The sequence below is a fragment of the Populus nigra genome, chromosome 5 (genome assembly GCF_951802175.1).
Source record: "Populus nigra chromosome 5, ddPopNigr1.1, whole genome shotgun sequence".
In the NCBI taxonomy this organism is placed as follows: Eukaryota; Viridiplantae; Streptophyta; class Magnoliopsida; order Malpighiales; family Salicaceae; genus Populus; species Populus nigra.
The window spans coordinates 6,940,013-6,960,726 of NC_084856.1; the positions used below are offsets into that span (position 1 = coordinate 6,940,013).

Sequence of the window (20,714 nt, forward strand, 5' to 3'; positions counted from 1 at the left end):
CGTATATGAGCTGTCAAGACAACTCACATTTACATATTTTTTTATCTATCATTAGAACCATTTTTTCCCATGTATATGGGTTATTAAGACAACCCTCATTTATATACATAATGCTACCCAAACTTATATAACGTATCAGCCTTCAATTTACTTATAATTAGGTTTTTATAATTACTCAATTTCAAACACTTTTTCACTATTATAATAACCCTCCTTCACCCTTATTTAGGCTATCACAATAGTCTTTTTCAACCATACATGGTTGTCATAACATCCTCATACACTTATTTAATCCTTACAACACGCTACTAAAAGTTAACCAAATTCCATTACTACTTGGTCTCTAATTTTGCTAACATCTTACAACACACCCATAAACATTCATTTGCAATATTTATACATATCCTATCAAACACTTAATGGCTATTCAAAACAATCATCATTTTTCATGAAATTTAACTATGTCTAAAACTTCCTAACACACCAAACATGGTTCAAACACAACGTAATAATTTCACAAGTATTTCCATCATTATTTATACAAATAAATTTTAAAGTTCCTCAAATTTCCCTTCAATAATCAGCCACCATAAGCTTCATTTTTTTCCGATTGGTTTTCAATTTCTTCAATAATACACCTTAATTATGCATTTAAACCTCTTTTTAATAATTACATAATCTCAAATTTCCTATGAAATTTACTCAAGAACCTTAAAAATCAAAATTTATGGATTTCCTTCCCCCTTTCCAGGGCAAGTACTTCACCTTTCCAGGGCAAGTACTTCACCTTTACTAGTTTAGCTCTATTGAGTGTGTTCTTGCAAACTTTCCAAAATCCCATCTTTTTCTTTCCAAATTTCAGCCCCCCTCTCACTATTCTTCCACTCTTTAAACTATCCTTCTCTCTCTAAAACTTTTTATGCTTTTTTTTTGTTCATATGCACACACAATCTCTTTCAAAATTCTCTATGGAAGGACATGCAATATGATGGTTTATTTTGGAGAGAATAAGAACAAGGTCCCTCTCTCTTCCATGCTATTGTTTTATGTGAACAGTAGCTTCATAGCAGATAAGGTTTAAAATTTAAGTCAATTATCATTTTACCCTTATTAATGCTTTTCTAATTCTAGTTTGTTGTACTAATTTGTCGCTGCTTTTTTATTTTTAAGATCCTTCCAAGCTTCGATTGTCCTTAAAATTTAACTTGAGATAAGAAAATATATCATAAGATACTTTGTGAAATTTCAACTCAATCCAACAATCAGATTGAAAGATACACTTAATATCATAAAATTGAAAAATCAATACTTTTTTACCAAAAATCCAAATTTCACATACCATATAATTTATTAAATCTTCGTGGGTTTTAGAATAATTTATTAGAGATTCCTATTCATAATTATCATAAAACTTTTCTCATATTCTTTTTTATCATTTTTGGTTCAACTAACGCAATTGTGCACCATGTTTATATCAAAACTCAATGTTTCTCATGTAAATGGTCATGCATTAATCTATTTGAAACTTCCTACTATTTTATAAATAATATCTCCTAAATTTACAAAATTCTTGCCCTCAAATTATTATTTTACCCAATCAGGAAACTTACACGACTTGTTGCTAGTTAATATTTCGTGTACCAATTTATTACTTTCAATTAATCTCCTGAGAATGTTCATCCTAATTCATGAGAATTTTCTTCTTGATTTATAATTTTTCAATTAATAATTACCCTATTTAACCCATACTTATCAATTTTAGATCGGGGTTTTACAAAAAATCCCAATTAAATTGACATAGGTCAAGCTGGTATTGAAAGGAAAGAAACAAGTCGAACTGGTTGATTTGAATTGGTAGGCTCGTTCAATTCATAATTTAAAAAAATATAAATTTTGATTTGATTAATTTTTTAACCAAATACCAAATCAAACAAAACTGAAAATGCTCACCTCCAGTGGCACATAAAAGTTCTATATGTATAGGATTTTCCTTCTTTCATTATATAATAAAAACTAGCTATGTAACTTGCATTTTGCCGTAGATTAGATAAAACAAATTTAAGGAAAAAATTAATGTTTATCCAATGCAAGCGCATTTTAAAGAAGAGAAAAATTTAATATTGAATGATGAAAAAGAAAAAAAAATCAATGTCAACATGTGTTAACCCATTAAGTTTGTGGCTCAAATCATTTAACTAAAAACAACAAATTTAGAGAGACTTTGAAGCTCATATTTCAACTAACCAAATATTGAAAGACTAAATTGAAAAAAAAATTCAAACATACAAAAGAATAAAAAAAACAATTATAAGTAAAAAAAAAAGACCTGAGCCCGCTCAGGCCAAATCACCAAACCTACGAGTCGGGTTATGAGATTGGGATAACCTGAAACAAGTACAACGAAGAAAATCACGAAACCCAATTAAAAAAAAAACAATGTTGAATCATGGGATGAAAATGATTAAAAAATAGCAAGTATATGCTAGAAAAAAGGCTTGAGTTCGCCCGAGTTAACCCGCTAAACCTATAGGTTAGGTCATGAAATTATGATAACCTTACAGAGAAAGGAAAACAGAGAAAATCATGAAACTCAATTTTAAAAAAAACCAATGTCGAATTATGAGATGAAAAAAAATAAGTAAAAAAAAATGATGCTAACTCTTATTAGCTGGAAAAAAAAACCCCCGTACTCTAGGCCATTTGATCAAAAGCACCAAATATGAAAAAACAACGAAATTCAATTCTCAACAAATTAAATATTGAAGGATAAAAAAAATAATACAAAAGGATTCAAAAGTAAAAAAATATTAACTAAAAGGAAAAAAAAGGGCAAATAAAAAATTAATAACCCACTTGGATTAACTTGCCAAACCCGTGGGTCAAGTTATGAGATCGAGAAAACCAAATAAAAAAGGGAAACGAAGAAAACCGTAAGGCCTATTTGTTTTTTTTAAAAACCAACGTCAAGTAATGAGATCGAAAAAGAAAATAAGTTTTAAAAAATAGGGAACCATATCAGCTTATAAAACCGATGACCCAAGCCATTTGATTGGAAGCACTAAAACTGAAAAAATCATAAAGCCCAAAATAAAATAAAAATCAAATGTGAAAAGATAAAATTGAAAAAAAATCAATCACAAAAAATAATTCAAAAGAAAAAATAACAATTAAAAGAATAAGGATCAAATTTGAAAAAAAAAAGAGGGTGTATAATTTTAGATTGAAGGGCTAAGTTGAAAAGAAAAATCAATTTAACAAAATAATCAAAAGAAGAAACCACCAAAAGAATGAGGACCAAATAAAAAAAATCAACAAATTAAAACTTTTTATTAAAAGATGAAATTGAAACAATTGAAAGTTTACAAAAGAAGCAATCAAAAATGAAGGAAAAAAATCAAGACCAAATTTGAAAGATTGAAAAATAAAAAATCTAGATTAAAGGACATAATTGAAAAAAAAACAAAAAAAACTTACAAGATGGTCAAGGACAAAAGTAAAACAATAAAAAGAATAATGACTAATACGCGACGAGAGGAGAGAAAAGCCAAGGGAGTACTCTGAAATTTTAAAAGCCATGTGATGGAGGAGAGAAAAGAAATGGAAAAAACAAAAGACTCCAACAACAATCTATCCATCAAAACCTAAGGTGCCTGGTGTGGAAGAGGATGACATAATAAATCCAATGATATGGCAAAAGTAACTTTTTTACTATTGTTTAATGTCGTGCATGTCATTGAAACGTCGTGGATTCTCACATGTGTTTAACAAAAAAAATTTAATTACTGTGAAGAGCATTTTACCACTCTAACAATAAAACTCAATTGAAAATACAAAAATGCCTCTAAAGCAAGTCTAAGAAACCGTTTGGGAACGCGATGCAAATCACGTTTCTAAAAAATTTATTTTTTTTGTTAAAATTTAATATGATTTGTATGTTTTGGATTGTTTTGATGTACTGATGTCAAAAATAACTTTTAAAAAATGAAAAAACATCATTGGCATGCATTTCGGCACGAAAAGTTATTTGAAAAACAACCGCTACTACACTGCTAAACATACTCTAAATGTATTGTGAGATAAAGTGTAATTTTGTGATTTTATTGTGCTAAGAATATGGAAATTATAAAAAAATTCCCAAAGCAAGACTTAATTAATTCCGAGATAAAGGATAAGCTAATAATTTTATCGTATAAAATAATATGAAATCTGAAAAAAAAACCCTGGCAACCAAGTATTTGATTGTTTTCTTTTGAGTGCAGTGAGGGTATTCCATTGTAAAAAAAAGAAGCTGTAAATACTTTTATACACCCAATCAAGGTGAAAATAACAAATAGATTTTTTTGAAAAAGACTGTTTTATCCTGAACTTAGTCTTTTACGTGAATTTCCCACTCCTGTATATTTTTGGTAAATAGGAAGCTATGACAGAGCTGGGTCATGGCAACATTGTCGTAGGATCAAAAAAATAAAAATAAAATTACAGGTTTAAATTTTAGTGCCTATGTTGGGAGTATAATTATTTTTTAAAGTATTTTTTATATTGAAATATATTAAAATAATATTTTTTTATATTTTTAAAAAATTATTTTTAAAATCAGTGCATTAAAACGATCTAAAACATATAAAAAATTAATTTTTAATAAAAATAAAAAATTAAATTTTTATAAAACATGATTTACACTGCGTTCTCAAACGGTGCTTAAAGCCCATCCAGTTAGATGAAGATTTTAAAGCTGCCATGTTTATTTTTCTATTACTGTTTCTATTATTTATTTTTACGTTTTAAAAATATTTTAAAAAAATTTTAAATTTTTTATTTATTTTATTTTAAATTAATTTTTTTTATGTTTTTAGGTTATTTTAATGTGTTAATATTAAAAATAATTTTTAAAAATTAAAAAAATATTATTTTAATATATTTTTAAATAAAAAATATTATTAACTGTAACTATAGAGTCATCTGCACCGTATTTGTACCTGCTCTTCAATGATTTCATCATAACTACTAATACCCCACCACGTGCACCTAGACAGGGCTCTAGCCAATCAAAATCAACCGATGGTGTAATAATTATGTCACCGTGCCAAAGACGCCATCAATATATATAAGCGTAAAAATAACAACACCCAAGCTCCCTCGATAGAATTAATCTCAAAATTGATCGAAGAAACCTTGAAATTAGCTCTCCCTCTCTCTGTCGCTGTCGCTCTCACCCATGGCTTACGTCGAACGAGGTTAGGCACTCTCTTTCTCCTCTCTACGTTTTCTTCGTCATTTTTAATGTCTCAAATGTTAGGGTTTGATTATGTGAATTTTATCTAGCCCTTTTCTCCATTGCGAATCTATCTATATGGTTTGTGATTTTTTGTTCCATTTTTTCAATTTAGGAATTAGGTTTTTCGTTTGAATTGACCTTTTCAAGTCACGCTTAGATTGACTGGGTGAAGAACTAATTGTGCCTAAGATGAATTCATGCATAAAAAAATGAACATAAATTATGCTTCGAGTTTCTTTAATTAGATTATCTGTTATGTCGATGTTAATGACGCAGGAGCTTGATCACTGTTAGTTAGAAGATCATGCCATAATCTGATATTTTGAGCTTCTAATCGAACAACTTATGGTTTTTCAAGAGGATCACAAACCATTTTAAGGTGGAAGATAGTACATGTTTCGATGAAATTGATGGGACATTAAATTTACCCGTTAGTGTTTTCTCTTGCACATGCAACCTGTGTGCTGACATTATTAATTCTTGGTCTCTACACATTTAGATAATTAATTCTTCTGGAGACTGTTTCTAATTTTCTCTTATGCTGGAAACTTTATACAATCAACATTTTCCTGCCTTTCCGTTATTAGTTTTGATGTCGATGTTCTTCTTTTACAACATATTGTCTTGTGTGAAAGTTGATGATGTGCTGTGCTTTTTCTTAATCCAGTCCTCATGTCTCTTTATGGTGTTGTTTGGCTTAAATATTATGTGGTACTTTATCATTTGTGAAAATTGGGTGATGAAATTAATTGCCTGTAAAATGCTCTATAACCCTGTGGCTTGTAATTCAATTGGGTGGCAACATTGAATGAAATAGTGATAACAAGCTAAAACTGTGGCTGACTAACTGCATGGTTGATCGGGGCAACATGAACATTTCTTTTCTTGGTGTGAATTTTAAAGGGGAAACAAACATGATGAGCATTGAAAATCGATTGGGAGCTTTTCCTTCTCTTTGATTATTGTTGTCATGAATGATTAACAACAATATGTTTGCGTCCTTGTTGTTGTTGTTGTTGTTGTTGTTTTTGTTGTCAGGTGTTGTGAAATCCCAGCGATCAATATGGCGACTAAGAACAATCACGGACTTCTTCTGGGCTATTGTGAATATCATAGGCGTGTTCTTTTCTACTATGTTCTCGGTAATATAATGATTTTACCTTGTTGCTTTGTCATAATATGCCTGTTTTGGCGCTTGTCTTCTAGCTCTAGAGAGTGATCTTCTTTATTCCTTCCATGTCTTAGATGGAAAAGACAGATGCGTACAGAAAAGGATCTGGTTCTAGCAAGAAATGGGATGGTGGCCCAGGAGGTCCTGGGAGTGGACCGTATGGTGGTGGCCCACGTGGCCCACCCCGGGGGCTGGACAATGTTAGAGGGATTGACCATAGTAAGTTTATTTTATTGATTTTTGGATATTTAAGTGTTTGCTTTTCAACTTTTTGTTAAACACAATTTTGATATCCTTTACTTCCAGGTTCCTTGCCTGCCTGTGGCTCATGCTGTGGCTAATGTGTTGAGGAGGTATCTCTAGCTCATTTGCAGTTGGAAATGAAACGTGATTTGTGTCAATAGAAATTCTAAGATCTTTGCCTTGTTAATAGTTCTTAAATGTTATCGTTCTTGCTGCAGCTTTATGTAAACAATTTGTAACAAACTGATGAGATATTTCAGAGTTTCTAAATATGAAGCAATAATTGTGTGCTTTGGAGGCAATCATCCTTCAGCATGATTACTTACCATTTTGTGTAGATGGTGGTTTCCGTTGTCAACCAAATCTTCTTCTAGGGGATTGGTCAATTGTCATGAATGGTTTGCCCCCTACGGTTCATGCATCGAGCTATGCAACAACTGCCTGGAGCAAAACCAAATGAATGCGAGATCATTTCGCCCTGCTTCAGACACAGGGCACGAGAATGCCTAATTGCCGTGCAACAGTGCACAAATGTTTGACTCCCACTTGACGACGCCTAGTTCTCGCAATATCGGCAAGTCTATACAGCAAATAAGGAGGGACAATAGCTGAAACTGCATGGTAAAATCGGGTCTGGGCGGTTTTCAATTTGAGTTCAACATGCAGATTAGCATTTGTTTATGGCGACTTTTCATATACATAAAAGCAATCAATTCAGAACTACGGGAGAAGAAAAATCTTACTATACCATGGAAATGCATTTTACTTTACGAGGGTAGGCCCAACATGTCCTGGTTACGTCTTCGTTCCACCATTTTAGTTGCTCAGGATTCATACAACTCGCCTGGAGGATAATTTTCATGTCCAGAAATTCTGTGATGTCTTTCCACAGCACTTAGAATATATCTGCCTTGGATCCTTTGTAGATCCGCATTTCATTTTGCTTCACAATAATGCTCGTTCGAATTTGATGTTACTTGACTTCGTGATGTTCATAGTTGGCCGAAACAAAAACTGATTTTTATATGCAAAAGCTAGCAAGAAAATACCTTAACTAGTAAAATTAAGGAAAAGCTATAGCCTCCTTGATCCCCACCCCTGCAATTTATGCTGTCCTGTCGTATAATTGTTGTAATTTAGGAGTCTGTTTTTTAAGAAAAAAATATTTTTTTTATTGAAATCCATTTCTAAGTTCTGACTAGCATTTTAAAAATTTATGGTGTATTAATTGTTGTTTCTAATTTAAAACTAATAAAAGTACTTGAAATTATACGAAAAGATCACCAGATTATAACGAATGTAGCGCATCCAAAACCGAAAGGGTTTAAAAAATGAGCAAGCGACCTCCCATTATAAAGTCTAACTATTGAAATGGGATTATTATTATTATTTTTAAAATCGTCTCTGCAAAGATAATCCTTTAATTTTTGTCTTGAATTGCAAGAATTTTAATTTAACCAACGGTTGTCTCAATGTGTTCAAAATTGTCGCACTAGTTTTCTCTGGTCTTGAGAAGTTTTTGCTTTGGCATATTGACATGACGACATCTTTCTCTGTATCACGCGCAGATTTTAAGTAAAATCTTAGGATTATATTCATGATCTACAGCACTTTTTGCTTGAATGTAAGGAGGAGGGAGTGATGTATACATGTGATATGCTATGTAATGAAATTTCTGTACACGGCAATGTTAGTTTGTTACGGTATATGTTTTCGTTGCACGGAAGCCAACGAGGAATAAGTGAAGTATCTGCACGGAGTAGTAGACAAACTCTTCAAGAGCCTGTCGTTAGCGTTGGGGCTTGAGCCTTGAAGAGCATGAACTCGATGAAGCTGTGGGCGGAGATGAGAAATATACCTTGTCAAAATAAATTATTATCCACCTGCTCATGTCTTGATCTAGCTCTCTGGGTGGTAGCTCACACTGACATCTCCTCCATAACAATTCTTGTTTCCAATGATGTTCAGTTCAGGGCCTCCAATCCTGTAGAGATGGACAGTAGTATGGTATCAAGTACATACATAATGCCCTAGCCATCTGCATTGGAGACCAGATTGAGGTCTCTCTCTAACAAATTAAATGCTCTTAATCAAAGTAATCTTGCTAATTACTATCTGCTAACAAATCCTTGTCTTTCAACTGATTTTGAGCAGCAGGAAGCATGAAAGTGTGCTCCTCAAAAGCACAGTGACCAAAGACTAGACAAGAACGTCATCGCCTGTGTTCTTGGAGCCCCCACCTGACCTCGCTGTAGGGCCTCCTTCCAAGCTCGTTGTTGGAAGGAGGATAACCCCCTTTAAAGACCTTGAGCAGTAAATTTAATGGTAATGATTTATGAGAGAACCAATCATGAACTATTTCTTACAAAAACATCGTTTAGGCATGTTGACAGGCCTTGAGTCACTGGACAGAGATCTTGCTTTTGGTTCAGTTTTTCCCATCTTCTTGGAGCAAATAGCTGTTGGCTAAGTTATTAGCTTACGTGTGGTCAAAACAACATAAAAATGCATCTTTAAGGGGGGAAAAAGCATGAATAAGAGATAAAAACATTGCAGAAACTTACAACTCTTTTTCTTTTTCTTTTTTCTTTTTTCTTTTCTTTCTTTTTTCTCACATTCAAATATATATATATACAAAAAAAAAACACATCTTAGTTTCATCTTAATCACCTTTTAATCCAACTCTAATTATTTCTCTTAACACAAGTTAACTAACTAAATTTAAGGTTAAATAGATATCCTAGTAACTAGTTACAACATATTAACCTTAACATTCTTCCCTTTCATATGTTGAACTTAAACACCTAGTGCATTTCTCAACTTTTAAAATTTGTCATTTGACAATGCTTTTGTAGATGTATCATTCACTTGCTCCTCTGATTTGCAATACTCAATATCAACCTCTCTTTCTTTAATTGCTTCATGAATGAAATCATGTTTAAGTGCAATGTTCTTGGTTCTGCTGTGAAAACCTGGATTTCTTGCCATTGTTATAGCTCATTTATTGTCACAAAACAATGTTGTTGGCTCTTCTTGTTCTTCTTTTGCATCGTTCATAGTTCTTCTAAACCAAATAGCTTGCTAAATAGCTAAACCAATTGCAACATATTCAGCTTTAGCATATACGATTGAGACACTGCTTGTTGCTTCTTTAAACACCAAGCAAACACACCTGAACCAAGAAGTACTCTTTGAATTAATACAAGAACTTCAATATTTTTACTCCTTGTATCCTTCAAATCTCTAACTTGTGTTATGACTATGTTATCTATTGACTAAAATTCCTCAAATACAGTCTTTATCATCTCCCACAAATCAAGTGAAGTGAGCAAAATCTTCATCTTTATGCTTCAAAATTCATAATTTAATCTTGTAAACATAGGAGGCTGGACAGAACTTCAATTCAAGTTGTTTACCTTAGCCATCTCTTTTAAATCAACTTTTTTTTCTATCTGATTTCACCTCCAAACTCGTCTTCCTTCAAACTTTACTCTGATACCACTACTCCTGGCTAAGTTATTAACTTGTGTGTGGTCAAAACAACATAAAAATGCTCTTTTTTTTTAAATCAAGTCTGTAATTTTCTACAGAATAGCATGAACATGGGAAATAAAAAAGATTGTTGAAACTTATCACTTCTTTTCTTGTCAACCTTTATTTTTTTTCTCGCATTCATCTTTATAACATTACCAACACATCTCGACCTTATATTTGTTCATCTTAATCACCTTTTAATCTATCTTTAATTACTTTCTTTTAACAAGTTAACTAACTAAAATCAATATTAAGTGATCACAGTAACTTAACTAGTTACAATAACAAACTTATTTTCAATACAAATATAATACTAGCATGAATACTAAATATATATTGAAACTTATAATTAATATTAATTCAAATTCTTAGCATGCATACTAATATTATACATGCATGCATACATACATACATACATATATACATACATGTATGCGTGCGCGCGCTTAAATTAAAACAAAAAAGAGTGTTTACTTATTAAAGCATTTTAAGGTAATGAGATTTTTGTTGTTGTCAAAGATGAATTATTTATCTTTAAAACTTATTGCTTCTCACTTATATAACTAAGATATTTACAATATACCACATAAAATTCTAATACCACCACCTTTTTTATGAATTAAATAAAAATTACAAAGTTTTATACTTTTCCAACCCCTTCTTCTCTTCTTCAGCTTCTTTTTTTTCCTCAACCTTTTCTTTTCTCTTTTCTTAGCTTATTAATTCAATTTCAACTCTCTTTTATCCCATATCAACTTTGTATTTCTTAAAAAAAATTTAAAAAATAAAATGCACATGTTGATCAAGAAATTACAGGAAATATAAACATTTCCAAAATATATTCATGTATTCAATATTGTGTAGAACTTCGCTGACCAGCAGGCTTTTTAGCATGTTTTTGGAAGGGCACTTCTCTTGTGCCTAGTTGACATGCGGTAAGCCAGAAACCAAAAGAGAGATTTATGAATATGTTGACTGTTGACATGCTACTTGTATCCCCTGCTCCAAACAGGTACAGAGTATATCAAGGTCCCCAAGCCAAATGAGACAACTATCGTTATTAGGGCATATACATAAGCTCTCCAGCTTTTCTGACTTTCTTCCATTGCATTGTACTCAGCAATGAAAGTGGAAACAGTACTCAGACAACCCAAGAATCCAAACTGTATGCCAGTTGAAATGGTATCACAGGTTTTGGTATGCACCTGCATCACCCAGATCTCATATCATCAAAATTTATAGTGAGGTATTCTTCCCAAAACTCACTCAAGCTAAATAAGGATGGTAGCACCACGGGGGTTAAAACAATGAGGGAAAAGCAAGAATTTAGGACACAATAAACAATATGTGATTCAGAATTAACCTAACTAACACAGAAATAGAATTAGCCAGATCTATAATCAACAAATTTGACTTGGAAGGTATAGCACATGCAGACAGAAGGAGGAGAAAGAGTTCGGTTGGGAGAGAGATGAAACCATACCGCTTTCTTCACAGTAGACAGTGCGGCCATGATACATGCTGCAGAAACATTTGCAATAAGAGTTCCAAATGGAATCCATTTCAGAGAACCAGCCTTACCTAAACCACGCCCATTGAGCCTTGCTAAGAACCACCTAATCCACACCCCTAGGGGTGCAACTATGCAACCCAGCCATAGCTGAGCCCCACTACTGTCGTGGTTATACTCCTTCTTTAGCAGTGCTCCACTCAGAGCCCATAAAAGGCCTAGCACTACCACCAATACCACCATAACTGCGAAATGATGATAGGGGCTGTCCACCCTCCAGCTGGCTAAATCTGCACTTCTGTTTGACATTTGGAAAAATGACTTAAAACATTTCGCCGTACCAACACCCAATTTTATGGAGTAGGCTGCAAGGAATAACCCTGAAAGACACACAATGAGAAGTTACTCGTTTACGTTTTAATGGTCTGGCATTGTCAAGGCTCGTCTCTCATTAAAATTTTGAACAGGCACATGCCCAAGAGCAATAGTTAAGTTTCCATGTCCCCCTTAAGCTACAACTACATATTACAATAATTTGCAAGTGCCACTTACCTATGAGAAAGCCAACAAAAGAAAACACCCAATGGCCATTAACACTGAGATCAAGCATTTTCTGATTCCAACCACTGAATGTTGTGAGACTTCCCAAGTAACCAGTAGTTAATCCAATGGCCAAATGACCAGACACTTTGGATATGTCTTCTTTGAAAACAACACCCCACCATCCCATCAAGAACGAACCGACCTAGAAGAGCACATATTACAAATAAGGAATAAGTTAATGAGCTTTATTTGTATTCCAAAGTTGAAAACACAGAGTCCAAGTGTTGTCGAAACATTATAATTTATTAATTTATGCATCTTGAAGGTGACAGAGACAAGTTATGGTATTCTTGCACTATATTTTCAGTTTATTGAAAGGAAGGGTACAGACAGAGTACCCGTTACCACAAGCAGAACCTCTAATTCTGGATCATTCTAACACAGTGGAGTTTCACCACAAAAACCCCAAGGTTCAACTTACATGGCAATTGAATCTACCAAACATTAATAACTTCATAAACAATTCTACTTTTCCAATCAATATCGAGAATCTTTTTGGTTCAATTAATCTTGTAATATGGGAATACCATAAGAGTCATATTTAGAATAACAATATCCTGATCAAGTTCCATGATGAGTAATGACTAATGAATTGCATACCATAACAAAGTTAACAAGACATATTTATGTTACTTCATCCAACCACATCAAAACCTCATAAATTTTAATGAAACGAACGTACGCCTTACTGCAAAACAAGCTAGATGGCTTAGGATTAGGAATGATCTCTACTTTAAACATAAAAATAATGGAGATGCAATATCTTTGTGTATTTGTGTGTATCTGTAAGTGAGACAGCGGGGGGGAGAGACCATGTTGGAAGGTAGGTCAAGATATAGCGGATAGTTGTCACTTGTCACACCAGCAACACCAGGGCCAAAGAGTTTTTGTAATAAATATCTTGTTAAGACCTGCAAATCATGCCGTGCCAAACATTAGTAGTTTTTCATATTAACCCGCACGCCGGAAAGTGCCCCCTCTCCCAACCATGTCTAAATGCTCTCTTTGGTTTTGCACTCCTATCAAGCACAATGTTTAATGCACGCATCAATCACCAAAAAAACAGGGCAAATAAAAAAAAATCAACATGATAATCAATTTGAAACGAAAACTTAATCCAACATTGCCGTATAGATTATGCTGCTGGTGCAACGTTTCTTTAATAAACCCATTTCAGGATGATGGCATTGTGTATTAAAAGTTGAAAATAGGAATACATTATTATGTATGGGACAACCAAAATCAGTTTATACCTCCTCTGCAACCTCCACTAACAGAGTAGAGCTTTGACTCTATTTTAAAATTCCTTCAATGTTAGCAGAGAACTGGGATCCTTGCTTTCAATTGTATTAGTAACCAATGGAAAAAGAGGACTACTGGATGCCTTTTTTAAGAAATAGATTACGCTTTGTTGTTAGATTAGCAATAATGTCCAGAAGATGTACAAATCACTCGCCTCAACTAGTCTTCATCTGACCTTAATGTATTGTTTGGAGTGGATGAAAATTAGCAAAAGCATAATAAGGTATCGTAAAGTTTTCTCGCTAGTAATTTATAAATCATTTCATCACGTTCCTTTTTCTTTCTTTCATTTTTTTGCTAACAAGACCTATGTACTTAGACGCATGAAGAATTTCATCCAGCTAGTATCTTGTGTCAGTGTCTGGGTTTATTATTTTCTAAAAAGCAAGATTTTGACAACACTTCCTAGGATTAAACATCCTCCTAGAAAGACACCCACTCCTAGTTGTGGTAACTAAAGAGCACCAGTTTCCAACAAGGCTTATGTCAAGCGAAGAGCATATTTCTTGATCTAGCTTACTGTACAAATGTTTCCACGAGGCTAAGTGGTTTCAATTTCAAATTCTATTCTCTTCAAGTGGTCATGCTGAGCACTTGAAAACTATAAGTAATGGTAATAATGGATTTATTAAATTCATTTCATTAGCTTCCATAAAAATATTATCTGCCTTTTAAAATTTTATGGGGTCGGTGTCTGCAGCATCAGAATGCTAGCAGGTAATGCAAAATTAAGTATTCATAACAAAACCACTTCAACAAAGCCAACAAAGTTGACGAATAAGATAAATGGAAAAGAAGCACCAGAATCCAACTTAACAGAAGAAAATAAAAAATAAGAAGCCGTTGAAGTTAGGTTACCATTTACTAATGCCATTTTAAATATTCAGAAAGTAAAAAGAAAAGGTTGTGCATATTACCCCAAGAATTCCAAAAACTGCTAGATACACAAGACATGAGATATACTCGAGTGCTGGTGGCAACACAAATGCTTTCTCCTTGTCCTGGATATAACAGCAAGAAACAAATGAATTATCAGATTAACAGCCTTAGACAAGTCGCAGCAGTTTGATCTTATATCATATGACAAACAGCCATTAAAGACACGAACCCCTATCCATGAGGCAATAAACCAAACAAATACTATCAGCGATAATGAAATAGATAATAATGATCAACTGAATTCTCACTTCTTGTTTTTCCCTGGAGCAGACCACTGCATCAGTTGAGATAGGAGACACGATTTCTTCTGGCGAAGGTAACACTGGAGATCTTGTATTCAAAGCTGTGGAATCATGAGCCCACAACCCATATGATCGTAGGAAGTTATCATTTGAAAGGGGAAACACCGTACCATTTTCTAACTCGCTGTCAATGGATAAGCTGCTGCTACCTCTTTCATTATGCCTCTTGCTATGAAGAGCCCTGTCACCAATATCACCTGCCTCTGACACGTTTTCACTCTCAATATCATCATCTACCTGGAAGGATCTGCTGCGTGATAAACTTAAAGAACGTCTTCTCACTGAACAGCCTACGTTGCTAGTCTGACGAAATGATTCACTCAGATTGGGTTTAGACTCATTAGATCCACGATCCATAACTCAGACTCAGACAACAGTACTCAATAAATTAAATCAGCAAAAGTCAATCAACCACAGCCCTTATACTTGTGAATTATATAGAACTCTTCATTTCATATATTGATATCCAACTCCCAAGTCAATCCAAAAACAAATGCAATGATTGGAACAACTCCAGATAAATGAAAATGAGAGAGGATGAAAGGAGTTCATTAACAAGAATAAGAAATACTGCGTTTTAGTAACGGGGCAAAGCTAATCTCAAGACCGACCAGCAGCCAGCAGTTTCGGTGATTTCTCAGAACACACCGTGGACCATCCAAATTAGCATCAAGTGGTCACCGCTTTCCATGTTCCGTCCAAATAGTAAGGTCGGCCGTAAAACAGAACCGTGACTGAATTGTCCATAGAGGCTAAACAATTTTTTCAGGATCCATTATTAATCCAGTCAATTGTTCCGTGTAAGCATAAAAAAAGAAGAAGCAAAGCACTGGTTTTGCTGCAAAATAAATAACTTTTTACAAGTTACTTCTTTGACTTGAACTTTTTTATAAGAAAAAAATACGAACTTGAAGCGCAGCTACGGCATATTCAAATGGCGGCATAATAATAATAATAAAATAAAATAAAAAACTAAATTTATTTTCTATCAATGTTATAGCTACTTTCCAAATCCCAAAAGAGAAGAGAGAGGGGATTGCGACTTTTTGAGTATCAGCCACACGGGCTTCAATAATTTAAGTGGGCTGTTCTTCTGTTAGCATCAACATATATATATATATACCTAACCACCACTTTGTTCAATCTGATTGGACTCAGCTTAAGTTCTAAACAGTAAATGAGTTTTTGCAAATAATTTATCCCCAAAAAGAACAGCTTGCTTTCTTTCAAGGGCCTTTTTGACATTAAAGTAAACTAGAGATTAGTTATGACTGCTTGCCCTCCGACCATACCTAAGCATAGCCAGCCAAGAAAAGCAATTGTGAAATCAAATCACGAGAGAAAGCTAACTTTATTAGACCATTCATTTCAATCCAAATGGAACAGCAAAAGGCAAAAAAGAAACACAGGGAAAGTTGAGAAGTGTCACCTTGTGGAGACAGAGACGGGTGAGAGCTGAGAAAAGGGAACGCTGCTGCTTCAGGAGGGACGAGGGTAAAAGTGTCCTTCGGGCTTTCTTGGTTTTACCAAGTCTATGAATTAATTCAAACACGCACGTAAGAGTTGGATCAAAAGCGAATTCATTGATGGCCGTTGAAACAAACTATCAGCCCTTCGTTTATTTAAGGCCTCTGCGGCAATGAGATGAGATGAGATGAGATAAGATAGCGAAAGAGAAGGAGAAAAACGATAGCTATGGCGGTTTAGGCGGTGCAACAACTGGAGCCCTTCGTTTATTTAAGGCCTCTGCGGCGACTCTTTTACATTACTTGCTAACACGGGCTCGGAAAATGGTCCCTTGCCTTGGGGCACACTATCTCTGACTTTTCTTCCTGTTTTTTCCCCCTTCTTTTCACCATGCAATTCATTATTTATTTTCCGGGTTGTTCTTGATGCAATGGTAACAGTGACATTTTCAAGAGCTCATTGTTCTAGGATACGACACGTGAATTCCGAGCCGATTTATTAAATGAAGTTACTCCTCTCTTTTTTTAGAAATACTAGATCATTCGGTAGGATTAGTTTTTTTTAACATAAAAAAATAACTAAATATTGCTAATATTTTTTTAATAAAAAAATTTAAATAGTGTAAGAATTAATTTAAAATGACTCAATTACTTTGATAGATCAAAATATAATTTTGATAGTCACTAAAAATATAATTTAACTCAAAATAAATATTTAAAATAAGATTTTTTTAGTAAACATTAAAACGATAACATATTGGATCGATTTCAATTAATTTGAGCTAACCTAATCTAAAGATCATAATAACTCAATAGAAAAAAAATCAAAACAAATTATAAAAATTAATTTCCAATAAATGCAATGTTGAAGGATATAACATGAAAAAAAAAATTAAAAAAAAAACTAAAAAAGATAACCCTAGTCAAACCGGTTAACCTATCAAATCTGTAACTTAGATCATGAAACTATAATAACCTAATAAAAAGTAAATTAAAATAAATTTTAAAGCTCAATTTTCAATCAGCTTAGTGTTGATAGATAAAATTAAAAAAAAACGACTTAAGTCAACTAGGATTAACCGCCAAACTTGTGATCCCAATTATGAAATGTGAATAACCTCATACTAAACAGAAAAAAAAAATATTGAATACTAATGCCAAATGAACTAAAAGTCAAATGATGAAATTGAAAAAAAAAAGTTAATTAGAAAAAATAACTGAATTCTTATTAAACCTGCATTTTAGGTTATAAATTTAAGATAACCTCTTAAATAAGAAATTGAAAAAATTATAAAGTATAATTTTTAATAAATTTAATGTTAAATGATTGAATTAAAAATAAAAAAATATTATTTAATAAATAGTATTATGTGAGATGATTACAGTAAAAACTCCATTTCTTTTTTATTATTATTAATAATGCATTCTGTAGGGGGGAAATGATGCAATTATATGCTCATAATTTTGAGATTCTTCCTATATTTTTGTGTTCGCAAATTATGGACTCTTAAAAGCATTTACTTGCTTAAAAACAGAAAACTACAGTAAAAAGTTATCTCCTTACATCAAAACTTAAATAATTATTTTGTAGCTATGATAAAAAGAATTCTTAATTTATTACCTTGAAAAGAAAAAAAATGCTTATATCAGTTTTTTTAGTAAGTGTTTGAAAGTGTAGTAGCATTATTTTTTAAAGTATTTTTTATTTAGAAATATATTAAAATAACATATTTTTTATTTTTAAAAAAGTTATTTTTGATATCAATATATTAAAATATAAAAAAATTAAATATAAATTAATTTAAAATATAAAATATAAAAAAATTAATTTTTTTAAAAAATATTTTTAAAATACAAAAATAAACCAGAGATTCCACAAAGCCTGTAATCCCCGGAATATCAACGTGATGTGCGTAATTATATTGTTAAACATCCGTAGACAATTTTTTAGCCATCACAGATCAACACAAATACAGACCGTAGATATAGTGATATTTTGCCTCTCTTTGCGAACTCGCCTTTAGCTTCTTTAAAATTATATTCCAAGCGGACCAACACGGAAAAAAAAAAAAAAAAGAAAGAAAAAAACCTCCACCCCTCATGTCGTGATCAAAAAGACATGTGACGTGAACTAACAAAGTCGATGGCTACTTGCATGGTTAGCGACCCACAAGCAACCTAAGCCAGTGAAAATTGAACTTCCTTGGCATGGCATCTCTTGGGTCCTTATCTCAATCCCAAGCTGATCCTACGATTCTCTGAACGGAGTTCAGGCAAGAGAAAGAGGCACCACTGGCTGCAGCGTGGCGCTTGCAAACAACCTTGCTCGTCAAGCCACATTTTGATAAAAACATGTTGATGATCTGCACGCTGCGTTGAGCTGAATGCATCATTTTTTCACAAAGTGGCTCGGTTCAGGCCCCAGCTATGCACAAGATGGGCTCTAGCATGGCTTTTGCCCATGGTAAGCAGTGAGCTGAATTCACTCAAATTCAGCCCGAGAATCAAACCTTGGAATTGGCCTCGAATTATTGCGTGCAGTAAGTAATACAGAGAAAGTATTATATATATATATATATATATATATATATATATATATATATATATATATATATATTAAAAAAAAAGAATCTTCAGTTTTTCAAATTTGAAGGTTTTCTCAACCCAGACTAATATTAATATCCCCATGCCCTGCAAAATCAGGATATAACTGAGGGTAAAAGAGAGATGCTGGATCAAACAATTTTACACAACAAACAATCTTATACATTTGCATAATATTGGTTTTCTAAAACATTTATACGCAATGAAAATTACAAAAAAAAATTAAAAAGAAATTGAGAGTCCTATGATCTAAATTTATTCAATCAAGAAAATGAAATTTTGAGATGTCGTGTGGATGATGTAATTATCTTTTGAACTAGGAGTGAATTGGAACATATTAAATGTATAAATTAAGTAAGCTGGTTAAGTGCTATACTTATTAATGTTTGGAATTTGTGGTAAACTAAATGTTTGAATATTATTATTATAGTTTGAATTAATTAATTGCCTTGAAATTCTTGGAAAAAAATCCCTAGGTAATTCATGGAATGATATGTCTTTCTTTTTTTCTGGAAAATTGGGGACGTTTAGGTAAGTATAAAAAATATATTAAAATGCATTAAAAAATCATTGTGGGTATAAACTCACTTCATTATTCACTACAATAGTACTCCACGTCGATGACCTTGGCAAAAAAATATGCTTGTCTTTGATTAAGGGATATTATGGTATTTTCATTCGGGTCATTCATCATTATTGATTTGTGTGAGAATACCTTTGTCTATACAATATTTTTTATGAATAGTAAAATATAAAAGTACCTCCAAGAGTAAAAAAAATCAATTTTTTTGAATAGGGGTATAAAGGTATTTTTTTAGTTTCTTATATATAGTTAAATTACAAATGTACCATTAAATCCAAGATATTTAATACACTGGGGTCGGGGGTATTAGAGTGTTTTGGTTTTTTTTTTAATTGTTGGTTTGCATGAGGTAGTGTTGTAATTTATTATTAAAATAATATTTTTAATTAGAAATGCTATTGACGAGTGCACGGTGAGTGGGAGATGTCATGTCTTTTGAGTGATGTGTGCGATGTCTTTCAATGATAAAAAATAAGATTTTGTCGTATAGTTTGATTTCCCGCCATCTCCTTTTTCATTCTTGGTGGCGCATGTAGTCCAAGTATTCCTAGTTTATTGACCGTGACCCTTTTTTTACCTTTAAATAAATACATTATGGTCATTATGTTATTGGTATTTCAGATTCAGTCCTATTAGTTTTATTTTTAAAATTTTATCGTTTTTCATTTTGTTAAAGTTTTATGTGTTTTCAATTTAACCCAAATTTGTATATATAATGATTTTCAATTCGGTCCTTCTGCTTTTATTTTTGTTTTTTGTCCTTTTGCTCTTTTAACAAAATTTTCATGGCTTTCAAATTAAGTTCATGATTTTGGTTTTTTCAATGATAATAATAGTGATTTCAATATAGTCTATCTTTTTTTGATTTTTTATTGTTTTTCTTGGTCTTTTTGTTAAAGTTTTGATATTTTTTAACTATGCCCTTCAAATCAAGTTCATGATTTTTATTTTTTCAATAATAATAATAATGACAGTAATAATGATGATGAGGATTATGATAGTGATAGTAATATAAAAATAATAATAGTAATAGTAATAATGGTAATGAAAATAAAAAAAGTAATGAAAATAATATTATTATTTATGATGATAATTATAATACAAAAAAATTTAATGATGATGATGATAAAAATAATAGTAGTAGTAATGTTTGTTATAATAATAATAATGGTGGTGGTGGTG

At 32.4% G+C, this 20,714-nt stretch overlaps 2 protein-coding genes across 4 annotated transcripts; one reads left to right on the forward strand and one right to left on the reverse strand.

Moving 5' to 3' along the window:
• The first annotated feature begins 5,086 nt into the window (after positions 1–5,086).
• LOC133693833 (uncharacterized) lies at positions 5,087–6,991 on the forward strand. The gene is made up of 4 exons (XM_062115165.1): positions 5,087–5,234; positions 6,314–6,417; positions 6,521–6,665; positions 6,753–6,991. Exons 1-4 carry the CDS (start codon positions 5,216–5,218, stop codon positions 6,785–6,787), a joined length of 303 nt encoding a protein of 100 aa, XP_061971149.1. The 5' UTR covers positions 5,087–5,215; the 3' UTR covers positions 6,788–6,991.
• Positions 6,992–11,021: 4,030 nt separating this feature from the next.
• Positions 11,022–16,290, reverse strand: LOC133694590 (fluoride export protein 1-like). 3 transcript variants are annotated; one of them, XM_062116157.1, is made up of 7 exons: positions 14,990–16,290; positions 14,826–14,920; positions 14,556–14,639; positions 13,149–13,247; positions 12,286–12,478; positions 11,707–12,113; positions 11,022–11,428 (listed from the first exon to the last, which is right to left on the reverse strand). In XM_062116157.1, exons 1-7 carry the CDS (start codon positions 15,234–15,236, stop codon positions 11,210–11,212), a joined length of 1,344 nt encoding a protein of 447 aa, XP_061972141.1. In that variant the 5' UTR covers positions 15,237–16,290; the 3' UTR covers positions 11,022–11,209. The 3 variants fall into 3 exon arrangements, with proteins under 3 accessions (XP_061972141.1, XP_061972140.1, XP_061972142.1); XM_062116156.1 differs by having other exon boundaries at positions 14,826–16,289; XM_062116158.1 differs by lacking the exon at positions 13,149–13,247 and having other exon boundaries at positions 14,826–16,290.
• Positions 16,291–20,714: the final 4,424 nt, after the last annotated feature.

Bases quoted from the DNA above. Each gene is read 5' to 3' on its own strand.
- LOC133694590 (XM_062116156.1), bottom strand. From the start codon at position 15,236: ATGGATCGTGGATCTAATGAGTCTAAACCCAATCTGAGTGAATCATTT. The intron at 13,248-14,555 runs GTAATATGCACA...CATGATTTGCAG, and splicing joins CAGTTTTTGGAATTCTTGGG to GTCTTAACAAGATATTTATT. The intron at 11,429-11,706 runs GTATGGTTTCAT...TGGGTGATGCAG, and splicing joins TGTCTACTGTGAAGAAAGCG to GTGCATACCAAAACCTGTGA.
- LOC133693833 (XM_062115165.1), top strand. The intron at 6,418-6,520 runs GTAATATAATGA...TCCATGTCTTAG, and splicing joins TCTTTTCTACTATGTTCTCG to ATGGAAAAGACAGATGCGTA. The intron at 6,666-6,752 runs GTAAGTTTATTT...CTTTACTTCCAG, and splicing joins TGTTAGAGGGATTGACCATA to GTTCCTTGCCTGCCTGTGGC.